Here is a 15782-nt window from a genome sequence, read left to right as displayed (position 1 = left end):
GTGATGTTCTGACAGATGCACTGGTGCGAAAAGAATAGAAAATGAACCCCCTTTTTCGGGTTTTCCCCTTCTTCACAAATGCTCATACATTTGTGTTTCTTCTTGTTGTTTATATTCATGTTCTTTCTCTCTTTTCTTTCGTATTTTACTTCCTCACTGCAGTGTGAACCACATACACATACGCATACACACTCACATATATTATATATAATCGTGGGTATGTTTGTACTGTCCATGCGACGCCAAGGTGTTGTGGCTGCCAGCGGCTGGCGAACTTCACCCCTCGGCGTTGTTTCGCTTCTCCGCAGGGGCGGCAGCGGCAGTAGTGGTAGTGGTGGTATTAGTTGTTGTTGTTGTTCAGTTGTGAATATCGCCGGAATGGTATTGAGCCCTCAATGCTGGACGCAGCGGTTTAGAGCATCATCACCGGTCCCTGCCACAGCATCCTCGACGAGAAACGGCACGGGCACACGAAATCATGGAAATGCGGGGAATGCATCGGCGCTTCACTATTCAAATACTAATACTAATACTGGTGGTAATCATAATAGTAATAATGGTAGTGGTAGTGTTATTTCAGGCGGAAGAGTTCATCACGCCTCTGCAGCGCATACAAGTGGCGGTCATGTTGGAACAGGAAAAAACACTGCACATTCCCACTCAAGTGCTGGGAATAGTAATAACAGCAATAATAACAATAGTAGTGGGAATGGGAATGGAGGAAGTAATCATAACAGTGGTGGTGGGGTATCGATGGCACAAGCAGTAAAGAAAAAGAAGAGTACCAAGAAAGTACTTAAGCGTACAACTGGATTAAAGAAGAAGAAGCGTATAAAGACAGTATTATCTTCTACAAGGGCTTTAACTACTTCAGCAACTACATTTTCACGTAATACCACTGCTTCTACAAATTTTGCTTCTAATTCTACCACTAATGGGAGTACAACTGCCAACCCATCTCGTCGTATACGACGAAAGTCTATAACTAAGAAACCAACTCCCAAGTTTCGTGTCTGTGTTCTTAATAGTAGTTACGAAGGGGCTGATTCTGCAACAGAGAGTGTGGATAATTATCACTGTAGTCCCGCTCACTGGGTAAAGGACAAGAAAAGATTTGCTTTTACTGAAGTTTCAGTAAAGAAAATTGATTCCTATCGTCAGATACGAGAATTGGTAGCATCAAACAAGTTTGATGTCTTTTTTAATCTTTGTGATGGTGGTAGAGATGAAAAGCGAGCAGGTGTGGATGTTGTAGAAGCACTTGAAGAACATAATGCGGCTTTTACTGGTACAGATTCTCATAGCTTTGAACCTAGCAAAATTGACATGAAACTTTTGGTAGGAGCTGCCGGTGTAAATACTCCTAATTTTGTACTTCTAGAAAGTGCAGAAGGGATAGCAAAGAAGTGTCGTCATTTACGATTTCCTGTTATTGTGAAACACCTTTCTGGATATGCCTCTGTAGGAATTCACAAGGATAATCGATGTGATACACTAGAGGAATTAAAATCCAAAGTACCTAAATTTCTGAAGGAATTTAACCACGCCCTTGTAGAAGAATTTATTCGTGGTCGAGAAGGAACAGTACTTACTTGTGCCGATAGTGGAAGTCAATTTGGTGTAAAGGTATTTAAACCACTCATGTTTAAATTTCTTCAAGGAGATGATGATTTTGCATACTTTGAGAAGAAATGGTCAATGGAATGTAACGAAAACGCATATGATTTTTTACCACATAATGATCCTGCCTACCCTCAAGTTGTGGATATGGCCCGCAATGCCTTTAAACATATCATGAATGGTGTTGGTTATGGTAGAGTTGATTTTCGCATTGACCCTAAGGGAGATGTCTATTTTCTCGAAATTAACCCAAATTGTGGGATGTGGTACAGCGAAAAAGACGGTGGAGACTTTGCAGATGTTATGGTGCAGGGCGATAAGTCATGGAATCATGAACGTTTTATCCGAAATGCGGTATTACGTGCGGTGCGAGAACAGGTGGCCCGCCGTCCATGGTACTTTATCAGCCACGACTCCAAAGGGAATTTCTCCACACGGGCGAGTAAGACCGTACGGGCTGGAAAAGGTCTTTTCTGCGATGCCGCCCATCCCGTGCCGGTTATTGCGCAGGCGTTATTTAAACTCGGCGAGGAGGATCCCACCGTTGGGTGTGTTATCATGCGGGGCGATAGAATTCACCAGGCGGTGGCCATTCGACACTCGTGTGAGCCGAATATGCAGTTTATGCAAGGTAGAACCCTGACACTTGTGTCAAAGCGGAAAATTAATGTGGGAGAGGAACTTACAGTTGATTATGCCACATTGTGTGATGAGAATATGCCAGCCTTTGCGTGTAGCTGTGGAACAAGTAATTGCAGAAGTGTTATCTTTCCAGCACCTCCTACACCACGCACATTGGAGGGTAAGAATGTACGCCAGATGATGCGAGAAAAGAAAAAGGCGTGGTATAAAGAGAAGGAGGATCGTGAGGCGGAACGCATGTTGAAGAAACGAGCCTCAAGGGGTAAAAACAACAGTAACAACAATGGTAACAGTATTAGTAATGGTGGTAGTGGGGGTGGAAATAGTAATCATAATAGTGGTAGTAGTAATAGTAGTAGTAGTAGTAGTAGTGGCAACAGCACAAATAGTAGTAGTAGTAATAATAATAATAATAATAATAATAATAATAATAATAATAACAGCAATAACTGTTCTTCTTCGTCCTCAGCCGGGGCAACTGGTTCAACTACTTCTGGTGTTTCTGCAAGGGGGAGCAGTGCACAAACAAGCACTAGTGGTAATAACAACACTGCGAGCGGTGACGGTGCTACGAAAGGGTCAGGTGCCAGGAAGTAGTAAAAAAGAAAAAGAAAAAGAAAAAGAAGAAAAAAGAATTTTATGATTGACAGCACGAGTATTATTCACTACCATTATACTTTTCCCCCTTCTTATACGACCTTTTTTGTTGTTGTTTCTCTTTTAGTATTTACATAGAACTTAATTTTGGTTTGGGATTGACACCAAAACACATGGAAAAGGATATCATACATACGAAATAAGTGTGTGTGTGTGTGTGTGTGTCTATACTTTCTTTACTAATGCATAGAGTGAGAATGAAAGAGTCAAGGTAACAACATGTTGTATAGATGCATGTATTTTTGTATGTAGTTGCATGAAAAAGATGAGTAAAGGGGGAGAAAGAGGGGAAGTGAGGCAGAGAGAGAGAGAGAGCATAAAAACAAAGAAAAGATAACGATGGAAAGTTTTTTTTTTTATGTTGCCCCACATACATGCTTATTGTATATGCGTACCTTTTATTTTTACATTTTTTCTCTCTTTTGGGGGGTTGACTTATTTCTATCCCTTTTTTTATTTGGTTCTCTTACCTTACTCTACTTTTTGACATCATTTGCAGCTTATTTGTAGATATGAGATGAGGAGGAGAAGTGGGCTGGCTAGGACCTCTTTCTCGCTTTCTCTCTCTCTACCTATTTCTATTTCTCTTTGCTTCTGTGTTTGTTTGGTTGGTTGGTTGTTTGTTTGTGTGTTTTTTATTTCTTACTTCCCTTTATGAACACAACTTTTTATCCTTGCATGCACACACATACACATTCATCCAGGAATACAAATAAACATACACATACACGCCCAGGGATTTATAGAGGCTGACAGCCGCCACCACCACCCATAAAACAGCTATATCATTAGAGAAATGAGTTCTGCCAGCAAGTGCATATAAAAACTCTGGTGAAATGCACGTCTTCTTTTTTTTTATTAATTGTTTTTTTTCTTTTCTTTGATGGAAAGAAATGAGGTGTTGTTGAGAAAATGTTTCTCCTTTTTGTGCGGCACAGAGCTTTTTCATTCTCTTGCTCTTGTTTTTCTTTTTTCATTTTTGTTCTGGTAAGAGCAAAAATGTGAGAAGGAGTTTGTTCTGTTCTAGACCTTACAGACATCTTTTTTGAAATTTTTTTCCTTTGATATTGTGTTTTGTATTATTTCTCTAAGTTTGTGTGGACCCATTTTGTCTGCCACTTGATTTGTTATTTCTCTCTCTCTCTCTCTCTCTCTCTCTCTCTCTCTCTCTCTCTCTCATATATATATATATATTCTTTATTGTGTTATTATGCGATCCAGCTTTAATAATATACTGAAACGCTAAGGTATTCACAAACGAGAAGAGAAAGAATAGGTAAAAAAGAAAAAACGAGAATAATAAAAAGATACATATATGAAGAACTCAGATTCTCTACTTCAACTTCTAAGTGTTGATCGTTGGAGGCAACGGTGTGGGGTGGAAGATATATTGCGACGCCTTATTGTTGATCTCACTGATGTACGCCCTGACGATGTTATGGCGTTTATACATCAATGGAGTGCCCCACACTCAGTTGGTACCGATATGAGGCAGGAACATAATGAGAATAGGAAAAGACGTCAAAGACATCAATCACATCCAGATCCCCATACAATGGGTAGTAGAGAACAGGATCACTCCTTGGAAGAGTCTTCGAAGTTAGAGACGCGTGCGCAAGAAGAGGATGAACAATATGATCCACGTCAGGAATGTAATAGTGGCTCCAAGTGGGTACGGGAGGAAAAACCGACTGTGCAGGAACTGCAATCACTTTATCTTGATGCGAAGAATTCCCCATATGAGTTTCTGCTAGGTGAGGGTGATTATGCGGCACACTTTGAGCGAGATGGTTCAATCTCATTAAGTACCAATAGTCTTGGTATATGTCTGGGTCGTGGAAACTATGGATTTGTTGTTCCTGCTATTCCTAAATCTTCTTTATCTGAGGAATTCAATAAATCTATTGGTTCTGGTTTCACTGACGAGGAAATTTTACGTGCTATAGAAAAAGGTCGTGTGGTTGCCATCAAAGTAAATCGTGTTCAGGCAATATGGTCTTTGGATGAGGTAAATTCTTTGCACCGTGTGACTGTATCTCGACAACATCTGGAACATGAATTTCAGAGACTGCAGGAACAAATTGAAGCCCATGGTGTTTCCGAAGAAGGTGGCGCCGTACAACAACATCAATTCCCGCAACAACAAGAACAACAGCAACGACTAGAGGGGAATAGGGATGATGAGGATGAGGGACAGCAACAGGCTGCACTTCCAACTGAGCATGTGAATATACATGATCTTGAAGTACGTCTCCAGATCCAAGGGACGTTCCTGCAAGGAGCCCGCCATGTGAATAGACTTGTGGGAGATGTTATGTATGATACCCAGCGAGATGCGCTACTCTTTCCCCTTGAGTTCTACCCGTCCTCTCTGGGGGAGTGCATCAGAGCCCGCCGCAGACGCTGCATTGGTTCACTTCCCACACAAAATCCTTTTCCAGATGTCGTATTAAATGATCGCGGTGAATCTGCTATGGCTCTTCTCTTTTCTGTGCAGGAGATGCAGCACGTTGTGCGTAGCCTCTGTCAGGCCCTGCACTTCCTCCACTCCATCTGCGGTCTCTGTCATCTTGACATTAAGGCCGATAACATTCTCCTCTCCCACACCTGGCTGTCGGATCAGTCTAATGTAACGCCTGTTGTGCCCCCGCATGTTGTGTTGGGTGATCTCGGTCTTGCCCAGCCCATTGGGGCGCCTATTCTGCAACTCGGCGATTTCACTACAATGGCCCCAGAGGTGTACTGGGCGGAGATGCATGATGAGGCTAAATATGCCCCATACCGTACGGCGGTGTTTAGTGCCACTAGTGATATCTGGGCAGTGGGATGTGTGTTGCTGCAGATGGCAAATGGACTTGATTACACGGCGTGGCCTCCAGCCGATATGTTTGCGGCACTTGAGGCAAATTTCATCGCCCCCGCAGCGCGACATCCGCAAGTGTGGCCAATGATACTTAACGATTTCGCCGCCCGCTGTTTTGAAAGGGATCCACGACGTCGCATGAATGCCGCCGCCGCACTCCAACACCCATTTCTTGCAGGGCCTTAGTTGTTGTCTACTTTGGGGGAGATGGAGATGGTTGTAGATAGAAAGGAAGAGAGAGAAAGAGAGAGTGCGTGTGTGTTTGTTTGATCGGTCTCCTCAAAGCCGAGTGCACTGGAAGCGTTTGTTTGTTTGTTTTTTTGTTGTTATTGTTTATTGTATACCACCTCCACGTATGTAGTACAATCATGGATATATATATATATATATATCTGTGGTTGTATGTGTGTTATGCATTTTACGTGGGTGTTTAGCTAGAAGGTTATGGGGTTTGTGACCACTCTCTGTGTTTTCCTCCTTATATCTATCTATCTATTTTTCCTCTTTTTATTATTATTGCTGTCTCTATCGGTTTATCTATATCTGTAAAACACGTTTTGCTTGGGTGTCGTATTTGTTCTGTTTCACGCGACTCAGTGTGATCCAATATGTAAAAAGAAAATGACATCCCTGACCAAAATGGTGGCCCTCAAATTGGATTCAATTGTATTTTATTCCCTTATTGTCGTCGATGTTTTTTCTCTGTTTCTGTGCGTGTTTGTGTTTCTTTGTAATAAAAAAAGGAGGTAAAATATTCGCTAGTGAAATCGGGTGGGGGTAATGATCAAGTAAATTACGAAAGATTTTTTTCGTTTTTTGGTAGTTCACAGAAGAAATTAGGCATTTTGATATTTGGCTTTCCCTTCCCAAGGAAACCACCTTTTTTTTTCTAATTTTTTTATTTTGAATCTTTTGTGCTTGTTTCTGACTTTTTTTTGTTTTCCATTTTTTATTATGATGGGTTCACTTTGGTGCCAGCCGTCCACCCGTATACTGGTATCTCCGATGTAGTTTTTTTTCCCCTTGAACCTTTTTGTTTTTCTATGGAATAGAAGAATTGGTGGATGAGTCTTATTTGCTCTTTTGTTGTTGATCCTTATTTACTTATTATTATTATTATTATTATTATTATTATTTTATGTTTTGTTTTTCCTTTGTTTTATTACTCCTTCTTCCTGTCCTTGTGGTCTCCCTTTCCTTTCTCTTACCCCTCCTATTCCTGCATTATTTTCATGGAATCTGTGTGTGATGAGAGTTGGAGACCCTTTGAGGGAGAAATGAGAAGAGGGAAAAGGGAAATAAATAGCAAGAAGTTATGTCAATAATGATATTTCTTGTTAGTGTTTGTGTGAGTGGAGATAATCGCAAAGATTGCCTTTTATATATTTGTATAGAACTTCCTGGTGTCCTTATTATTTGCCATGAGATGGAGATTAAGAGAAAATAAGGGGATGAAGAAAGACAAAAAATAAAACAGAAGAAAAAAACGATCTCTTGTTTACACATATCTCGATAGGAAAAGAATAATTTACAGGTATCTTTTTTTTTTTTTGAAAACTTGCGAAAATAATGATCGAACCTTGTGTCAATTTTGTTATTGTCTTTTCTTCTTCACAGTCTGCCAAAAGTAAGTTCTCTGAAAAACCTAACCCAACCCGCTCGGGGCGGTGAGTGGGTTAAAAGGGCTTCTCAGCACTTCTATTTTGTCAGTTCTGTTTTATTTATTGGGAAACAATTCATAAAGGGGAAATATTGGGATGCAGTTATGTGCTCAGGGTGGAAGAATTTGGTTCTTAGAGAAAATTATTAAATTACTGTTTGTTTCTTCTATTTTATTTGATTTGTTATGCGTGAAAGTAAGGTTTAGATTATTCTTGTGGTTTATGTTTCTCTTGTTACTTTTTTCTAATATTCATTATTATTATTATTATTATTATTATTATGCAAATTTTCTTTTCACCTATTTCCTCTCTCTCTCTCTCTCTCTCTCTTTATCTCTCCCTCTCTGTATCTGTTTTGTTGTTATTATCTTTAATAATCTCAGTTTAGCTCGATAAAACTAGCAGTAGCGAAAAAATAAGAAAAAAAAGGCACTTATTTCCTTCTACAGTCTGTGCTTTCCCAGAATAGTAGAAATAACAAGAAAAAAAACAAATTGCGGTCTAGTACGATCTAGATCTCTAAGAAATGAAAGTCACTGTTGTCTCTGGATCCAGGTCGGAAGTCGTGGAGCTCCCCGCTAATCCTACACTCGATGACCTTAAGAAGAACTACAAACCAAAGATGGATGGTAACCGCAAAAACTTCAAACTACCAAGCAGTGCAAAGGATGAAAACGGTAAACCACTCTTCGTAACACTGGACGGAAAGAAATCACTTAATCAACAGGGTGTAAAGGATGGCACGGAGTTGGTGTTTAAGGATCTGGGACCACAGATTGGTTATCGCACAGTTTTCGTGGTGGAATACGCAGGACCATTGGCCATTATGTTCTTCTACGCCATGCGTCCATCCTTTGTCTATGGCAGTAATCTTCCACCGTTTTGTTATACACAAAAACTCTTTATTTCACTCTTTGCCGCCCACTTTGTAAAGCGTGAACTGGAGACCTTCTTTGTCCACAAGTTCTCCCGCCCAACGATGCCATTCCGCAATCTCATTAAGAACTCTGTCTACTACTGGTCCTTTGCGGCCTTCATTGGCTACGTCCTCTGCCATCCCGCCTACCAGGAGCCCTCCAATCGCGTACTCGTGAATGCCTCAGCGGCCGCGATGGTTCTTTTTGAAATGCTGAACTTCGCCGTGCACAAGCAATTAAGTAATATGCGGTCGGGTGATGGGGATACGGCACGTGCAGTACCACAAGGTCCATTATTCGCATTGGTGTCATGCCCGAATTACACATTTGAGGTTCTCTCCTGGGCGTCCTTCTCGCTGGGCACCAGCATGCTCTCCTCTTGGTTCTTCACGGGAATGGGATTACTGCAGATGGGGGAGTGGGCCTTGAAGAAGCACAATGGATATAAGAAGTCTGACCCTAAGGTGAAGAGCAAAAAGGCTATATTGCCTTTCCTCATTTAAATATGAAAAAGAAAAATAACAGAGAGAGCAAAGGCAATTTGTTTTTTGTTTAATAAAAGAAAGAGATAAATAGGACATAAGAATGAGAAAAGGGGGTAAGGAAGGGGAAAAAAGGGGGGAATTGACGAAGATGCAATCACTTCCGTATTTTTATTGATTTTGTTTGTTTTTGTTTTTGTTTTTTGTGCTGTTTCTATCTCTCTGTGTTGTTTCTTCCTATACGGTTTTTTTTTTATTTCTTTATTAGTGCCTGTGGGAGAGAGTGGTGTATACTCTTCTTTTTCTAATAGTTTTTTTTCTTCTTTTTTCTTTCTTTTTTTTTCCCCACTTTTAACATTCTCTAATGTATTCCATCTCATTTCCTTAAATGGATGTGGTTGTATAACCTTTTATATGGGCTCCTGTTGCTGCTAAGAGCATGAAAAGAAGAAAAATTATCGTTATTTCATCATCTACTCTTCAAATAACAGGCGTCCTGTACATATGTATACACAGATAGGCTACCGTGAAGCAAGAGGTGGATACAAGAAGAGAAAGATGTTGGAAAGATTTTAAAAAAGAAAGAGAAAGAAGAAAGAGATAGAGAGAAAGAGAAAGAAAAAAAAACGAAAGAAGTAAAATATTACCGGAATAAGAGCGATAAAATCAAAGGAAGGAGGATAGGGGAGGAGAAACCAAGAGGAAACTTAGGCGGGTTTCGTACCTCTACACTAACTATGGTGTGGGCATGCATGATTTCCGAAAAGGGGATGTGAATGAAAGAAAAAGGAAAGCAAATTTATTTATTTATTTATTTATTTATTTATTTATTTATTATTTTAGAAGACTGTGCATAGTCGAAAAGCGAAAGAATAGTGCAGTGTTATCTCTCTAAATGCTGAGGGAAGGGAAGCAACATATATACATATGGGAATGAAAATGCAATCGTATGTGTTGAACACTGTTATTTTTCTTTGTGAGTTTTGTATAATTAGTAAAAAACAGAAAAAAAGATAAGGTAAAACGTGAGCAGATTGTATGTCTTTTTTCTTTTTACTCAATGAGTCCTCTCTTTTCTTTTTTTTTCCTTTTTTTTTCTATTTTGCTGCATCTCTGAAAGAGTGCAGCTCCTCTTCTTTTCGTGGAGCTCCTTTTAATCCACTTTGTTAAAGATATTGATCATCAAAAACAAAAAGCAATCATTGTTATAGTTTGTATATATATATATATATATATATATATATTATTTGGGGTGAAGCGGAATAATGATAACAAATGCGGCAGTTGCCCCCGCTGTTGTTAGCGCTGAACCACCAACGGAGGAGTTTCTCTACAGTAATATGGAGTATTTAGCCACATTAGATCCTCCCACTATTCATCCCGTGTTACCATCCCTACCAGAAGGAGTAGGACTTCTCCCAGCAGATTTCCAATTAACACCATTGTTGATAGAAGGAGAACAAGAAGGAACCACCAGTACAGAAGAAAATAGTGAAATTTCTATAATTCTACAGGTAAACATCGTGGAAGATGTTTCCCTGCCCTTTGCCCAGCGACTACGTAGTATGGCCCCACAAGAGACAACTCCAGAGAATAATGAACAACAACAACAACAACAACAGATGAGTGTGGAGGAGACACTGCGAGCATTAGAAAGTGATGAAACCTCATTCACACGCCGTGGACGTCGACAACGTTTACTGCGATTAACACTCACCGATGGATTCTCCCGCATTATCGCCATGGAAGACTCTCAACACAGCTGTCAGGCACTACGAGGGGGAGTGGCATTAGGCGCTAAATTGCGGATATTTGCCCCATTAAAGATACGCCATGGTGTACTTATATTAACATCTGAAAGGACAGTTCTCTTGGGGGGATTTGTACCGGAGTTACAGGCATTCTGGACCCAACACGCTATGGCAATACTGGAGGAAATGAGTGGAAGATCTAAAAGACGTACAATAGTACCGCAATCACAAAGTCGTACTAATGCTGTGGTTGCGGCTAATAGAATGCTTGCACCTCCTCTTATTACTAATACTACTAATACTAATACTAATATTAGTAGGACAACACCCTTTGTGACGGATGTGGTGGGCAATAGTAATAATAGTAGTAATACTGTACAACAACGACAACAACCTCCTGCTTTATTGCAATCCACTACTGCTGGGATATCAGGTGGTAATATCTCTGAGCGTAGTTTAATTCAAAACATGGAACCACAACCGCTTTCTGCTTGGAGACAACATCATCCACCTACTGCTCCTTTTCTAACACGTGCTGTTATTAGTGATGTCCGTTCTGAATTAACCATTCGTGAGAATGTAGGAAATCCTATTCTTGGTGGTACGTCACAGCTCTTTTCTCTTCTTGTGATGCTGATAACTCCTCCTCGACTAACAAACGACAACAGCGACAACAAGGAATGGTATGAGGGTCTTGGAAGATCACGAAAGGGAGAAGAAATGGAATTATTAGTAGATTTGGGTCATCGTTGGTTACGACAAGCATTACGAATGGAACCTGATGCATTCCGAAAACTTTCACTTTCGCGAGAACCTAATGATATGGCTAATCTAGATGCATTAGTAAATGATATTGGTAGAGATTTAGAGAACCTTGGTGAGGCGATCTTTCTACTGCGGCAACGTGAAATGGATGGAGTTGTTGAAGTAATGGAAGTGCAACGCCTATCACAATCATGAAATCGTGAATGATGGGGAGTGGGTCGTAATATTCCATTAAAAGAAGAAATATATATATATATATATATTTTTTTTTTTATTTTCTTTTTTCTATGTTTCCTTATTTGTTGCTTATGCACTTATTCCTAGATGCATACTTACTTTTTTTTATTTTCACATGTCTCCGATGACAGAGAAAAAGAGCTAAAAGGGAGTGGGTGGGGGAAAAATTAAAACGAAAAGAAAAGGTACAGAACATGGATATGTTTATTTGTGTGTTTCGTTTTTCGTTTTTCTCTAATCATAACCATTTCTTTATCATTCCGTATTCACTACACTGTAATAAATTATTTCTTCTTTTTTTCTTCTTTCATTTATTTCTTGAAATAAAAAACGCGTTAACTTGACAAGAAGAAAAAACAAGAAAAAAAGAAAGGAAAGGAAACATTTTAGCGAGGAAAGGAGTCCAAACAGGTATCATTATATTCCTTGTATTCTCCGCATAGGCCAATCAACTACTGTAGAAAACAGATAAATAAAATAAATAAATAAACGGGAGCAAATCCATACAGAGAGAGAAATTATTTTACAGAAAGGGAGAACAACACTCTAAGTAAAACACACAAATAAAATTTAAAAAAAAATGGGCTGTGGATACTCTGTCTACTCCGAAAAGGACGACATTGTGTTCAAACACACCAAAATGCCCACCCACGGCATTCGCAAAGTCATCAAGATGTTCAAAAAAGAAAACGGCCTCCTCTTCCGCCTGGAGCTCGAGGGCGGCGACTGGGCCTTCTACAACGACACCAACGAGTACGAGTTCCACGTCCGCTATGCCTTTGACGGGGACAGCGAGGTGGAGGCGCTGGAAAACGCCACGCTGACGGAGATGGAAGACGGCACAGTTGTCGTCGAGTTGATTGTCTACCCGCGCGAGACGGCGATGTTTATTCACGGGGATATTACCGGCGGAAAGGGGAGAGTGGAGGCCCTGCCGGTCTCGGAGCGGTACAGGCGGGAGAAGATAAGGAGAAAACTCGTGAAGAGGTAAAGCACAGGAGAGAGAGAGAGAGAAGAAAGTAAGATGATATGGATATTAATAAGAATGAGGTGATATGGTAAAAAAAAAAAAGAAATAGAAAGGAAGGAAAAGGTGGAAAGGAGTGATGATTATTTCTTGTTGCAGGTTATTTATTTTTTCGTTTGCTTGTTTGTTTGTTTGTTAGAATGATGATGGTACTTTGGGGGAAGGACCGTTGCTATTATCGTTGTTGCTGCTGCTGACAAGTCCTTTTTCTTTCCAATGTGAATGTTTCGCTATAGTGAGGAAGTAATGGAAGGGAAAACAGGAGGAGCCTGGCAAGTGTAAGTGTGGGGCTGAAATAGAGGGAAAAAAATAGTAGAAATATAAGAAGAAATTGAGTCGTTGTTTTTCTTCATTGGCGGAGCCCACTCATTTCACATTATATATATATATATGCGGTGTTTTCTTGTATTCAGGTCCTGTCATGTCAACCGGAAAAAAAAGGAAGAAAGAGATTATTATTATGTTTTTTTTTTTTTTGAAATAATAAACCAAACCTTGACTTCTATTTGATACAACACGCATTATTGTTCGATTATCTGTTGAGTTAAGAGTGTAAGAAAATGTTATAAGACAATTGGAAGAAATAAGAGCAGCACAGGCAGTAAAACGACGAATATAAGGTAGCGAATTACTAGTGGAGGAAGTAGTATTTGCTGTTGGGTTGAACTTTTACCTCTCATTTACTTTTTTTTTCATACAGACACGGTAAATTTTTTTTCCATTTATTCATTCATTCACTCATTCATTTTTTCTTTTTCTATGTGCATAGTCTTACTAAATAGTGACTTTTTCTCCTTATTTTGTCGTCATTGTCAATATTAATAAATTCTTTTATTCCTATCATTCCCCAGTATATATATATATATATATATATGTAGATGTGTATCATAGGCTTCTGAGTTGTTGCCATTATTTCCAAATATCGCTGCGGTTGTGGAAGAAGTGGTAAGAAGAATGGTGTGATCAGCTCAGATTTATCTTCATAGGGGAATGGGGAAGGAAATGGGAAAAAAAATGAATATTTCAAAACAGAGGTTACACGCATGCATAATGATGCTTTTTTTTTAATTTTATCTGCATATATATTTATATATGCAGATTTGTAGACTTTCTCAACCCAGAGGTTTTTCTTTATTTCTGTTTTCTTTTTTTGTTGTTGTTTACGGCGTTTACTTAAATATATTATTTAAGTAGTGGTTCTTCGTGTGCTGGTGCCGCTGTTTGCTATCAACTGAAGTTCTTATGAATATATATTTATATTTGTTTATATTTTCTTATTTTCATTCTCTCACTCAATATATTGGTGAAGATGAAAATAAAATCTTTTTTTTCCTATCCTTTGCATTGTTTTTTTTTTTTTTTGTCATAGGAGAAGATCAGCGAAAACAACGAAGAAAATAGAAAAAGAAAACGACAGAAGCCACACACTCTGAGAGGGGCCCGTGGAATTAAAGAGTCAATAACGAGAAGAAGAGAAAAGGAAAGACACTCACACACTCTCACAGGTTGATACATTTATACATATATATATATTATATTTAGTGAGATATAACGAGGTGTTCAAGTTAAAAAAAAAAGAACAGAAAAAGAAGAGGAAGAAAGAAGGTTGGGTCTCGGGGATATTAGTCGCATTTGTTGCTCATATTATCTGTTGATTGGGCATTTTTTTTTTTTTCATCACACACATACCTACAGTATAGACATATTATACTTACCCAAATACGCTCCTATAACTAACGGGAAAGCCAAGGTAGTCTTTAAAAACGGAAAAAAAAACAATAGAAAAGGGAAAGAAAGGAACAATAAAAGAGAAGAGGAAAGAAAAGAGATACTTCTCATATATTATTATTAATTATTATTTTGTGTTTGATTATTTTTACAATTTATATAAAGGAGAAATCAAAATGCGACGCGTCTTGCACTCTGCGTGTATCACCAATGGACTTATCACGTCGGTGTGCCTAACCGCGGCCACACCTCCTCTAGGAACGAGTAGCAATAGTAGTAGTAACAGTCCCTTCACGAAATGTCATTCAGCGGCCATTCTTCTCTCCACACGGGCACAAGGATCTTTTGGTGGAGGAAGAGGAAGAGGAAGTGGTGGAAGAGGACGTGGTGGACGTGATAATAATAATAATAATAATAATAATAATAATCGTGGCGGAAGTGGTAAGCCAAGCGGTGGGAGTACTATTCCCCGTTTAATTAACCAAACTGGGGATGGAGAGCTCAGTGATGTTACGCGTATTATGATGCGGGATGATTGGAAGATTCTCACCAGTATTGTTAAGCACATTCCACAGAATGGGGCGATTTCCATCAAGAGTCTTAACGCACAGCTGCTGCCAGATGTACAGGAGGCCATTTCAGAGAAGCATGATGGACTCAAGATATTCCTTGAAAAGCGTAAACAGCTTTTCATTGTAAAAGCCAATCCTGCAGACGGTGTTCTCTATGTGGCCGCCACTCCACTCGCATATCAGAAACTAATTGCCCGCGAGAAACAGCGGGAGACGATGCAAGAAATGTTGGGACTTAACCGCCGTGGTGGCCGCGGAGGTGGACGTGGTGGAAATAGAGGAGGAAGAGGAAATAGAGGGAGAGGCCGTGGAGGAAATAGTTATAGTAATAATAGTGATGGTGGTGGTGGTGGTGGGAGATTTGGCGGTGGTGGTGATCGCTTTAGAGGCCGTGGAGGAAATAACAATAATAATGGTGGGAGAATGGGAGGAGAGGCGCGTAGCTTTGGGAGACAATCACGTCATTGATAGTGTTTGAGGAGAGAGAAATAAATAGAAAGAGAGAAATGTTTTTTTGTTTTCTCTTTTATTTTATTATTATTTTTTTTTTTTATGTATGTGTGTGTGTGTTTTGTTTTATTTTTCGTCGTTATTGTTGTTGTTCTTCTTCTTTGTCGCTGCTTCTTTGCGTTACTCTTTTCTTTTTTTTTCTTTTTTTTATCTGCTTGTTCTCCCTGTTTATCCATTTCTGATCTTTACGTGATAAGCAGCAATAGTGGTGGAGTTAAGGGGGAGGGTAATAGCGGCAGGGATGACAGAGACTAGAAGAGGAAATAAAGAGAGAAAGAGAGAGAGAGAGAAGTACATGGAACAATCTGTCTCTTTATTAAATGAAGTAAAGATTGATAAGATGAATGAAA

At 39.4% G+C, this 15782-nt stretch overlaps 6 protein-coding genes across 6 annotated transcripts; all 6 read left to right on the top strand.

Annotated features, from left to right (window-relative positions):
• Positions 1-219: 219 nt before the first annotated feature.
• On the top strand, positions 220-2859 carry LSM04_008699 (D-alanine--D-alanine ligase; the record flags this gene model as incomplete). Its single annotated transcript, XM_067331613.1, has 1 exon — positions 220-2859. One exon carries the CDS (start codon positions 220-222, stop codon positions 2857-2859), a length of 2640 nt encoding a protein of 879 aa, XP_067193196.1.
• Positions 2860-4234: 1375 nt separating this feature from the next.
• LSM04_007675 (Protein kinase domain) lies at positions 4235-5968 on the top strand (the record flags this gene model as incomplete). The annotated part of the gene is made up of 1 exon (XM_067331612.1): positions 4235-5968. The coding sequence occupies one exon, from the start codon at positions 4235-4237 to the stop codon at positions 5966-5968; it is 1734 nt and encodes a 577-aa protein (XP_067193163.1).
• Positions 5969-7969: 2001 nt separating this feature from the next.
• On the top strand, positions 7970-8863 carry LSM04_001748 (3-oxo-5-alpha-steroid 4-dehydrogenase; the record flags this gene model as incomplete). Its single annotated transcript, XM_067331611.1, has 1 exon — positions 7970-8863. The coding sequence occupies one exon, from the start codon at positions 7970-7972 to the stop codon at positions 8861-8863; it is 894 nt and encodes a 297-aa protein (XP_067193031.1).
• A 1244-nt stretch (positions 8864-10107) lies between these two features.
• On the top strand, positions 10108-11553 carry LSM04_005971 (RecQ mediated genome instability protein; the record flags this gene model as incomplete). The annotated part of the gene is made up of 1 exon (XM_067331610.1): positions 10108-11553. The coding sequence occupies one exon, from the start codon at positions 10108-10110 to the stop codon at positions 11551-11553; it is 1446 nt and encodes a 481-aa protein (XP_067193132.1).
• A 622-nt stretch (positions 11554-12175) lies between these two features.
• Positions 12176-12586, top strand: LSM04_008275 (protein of unknown function DUF1935; the record flags this gene model as incomplete). The annotated part of the gene is made up of 1 exon (XM_067331608.1): positions 12176-12586. One exon carries the CDS (start codon positions 12176-12178, stop codon positions 12584-12586), a length of 411 nt encoding a protein of 136 aa, XP_067193179.1.
• A 1940-nt stretch (positions 12587-14526) lies between these two features.
• Positions 14527-15390, top strand: LSM04_008101 (uncharacterized protein; the record flags this gene model as incomplete). Its single annotated transcript, XM_067331607.1, has 1 exon — positions 14527-15390. One exon carries the CDS (start codon positions 14527-14529, stop codon positions 15388-15390), a length of 864 nt encoding a protein of 287 aa, XP_067193172.1.
• Positions 15391-15782: the final 392 nt, after the last annotated feature.

This window comes from Trypanosoma melophagium, assembly GCF_022059095.1.
Source record: "Trypanosoma melophagium isolate St. Kilda chromosome Unknown ctg18segment0, whole genome shotgun sequence".
NCBI lineage: Eukaryota > Euglenozoa > Kinetoplastea > Trypanosomatida > Trypanosomatidae > Trypanosoma > Trypanosoma melophagium.
This window is presented reverse-complemented; position numbering and strand designations above follow the sequence as displayed.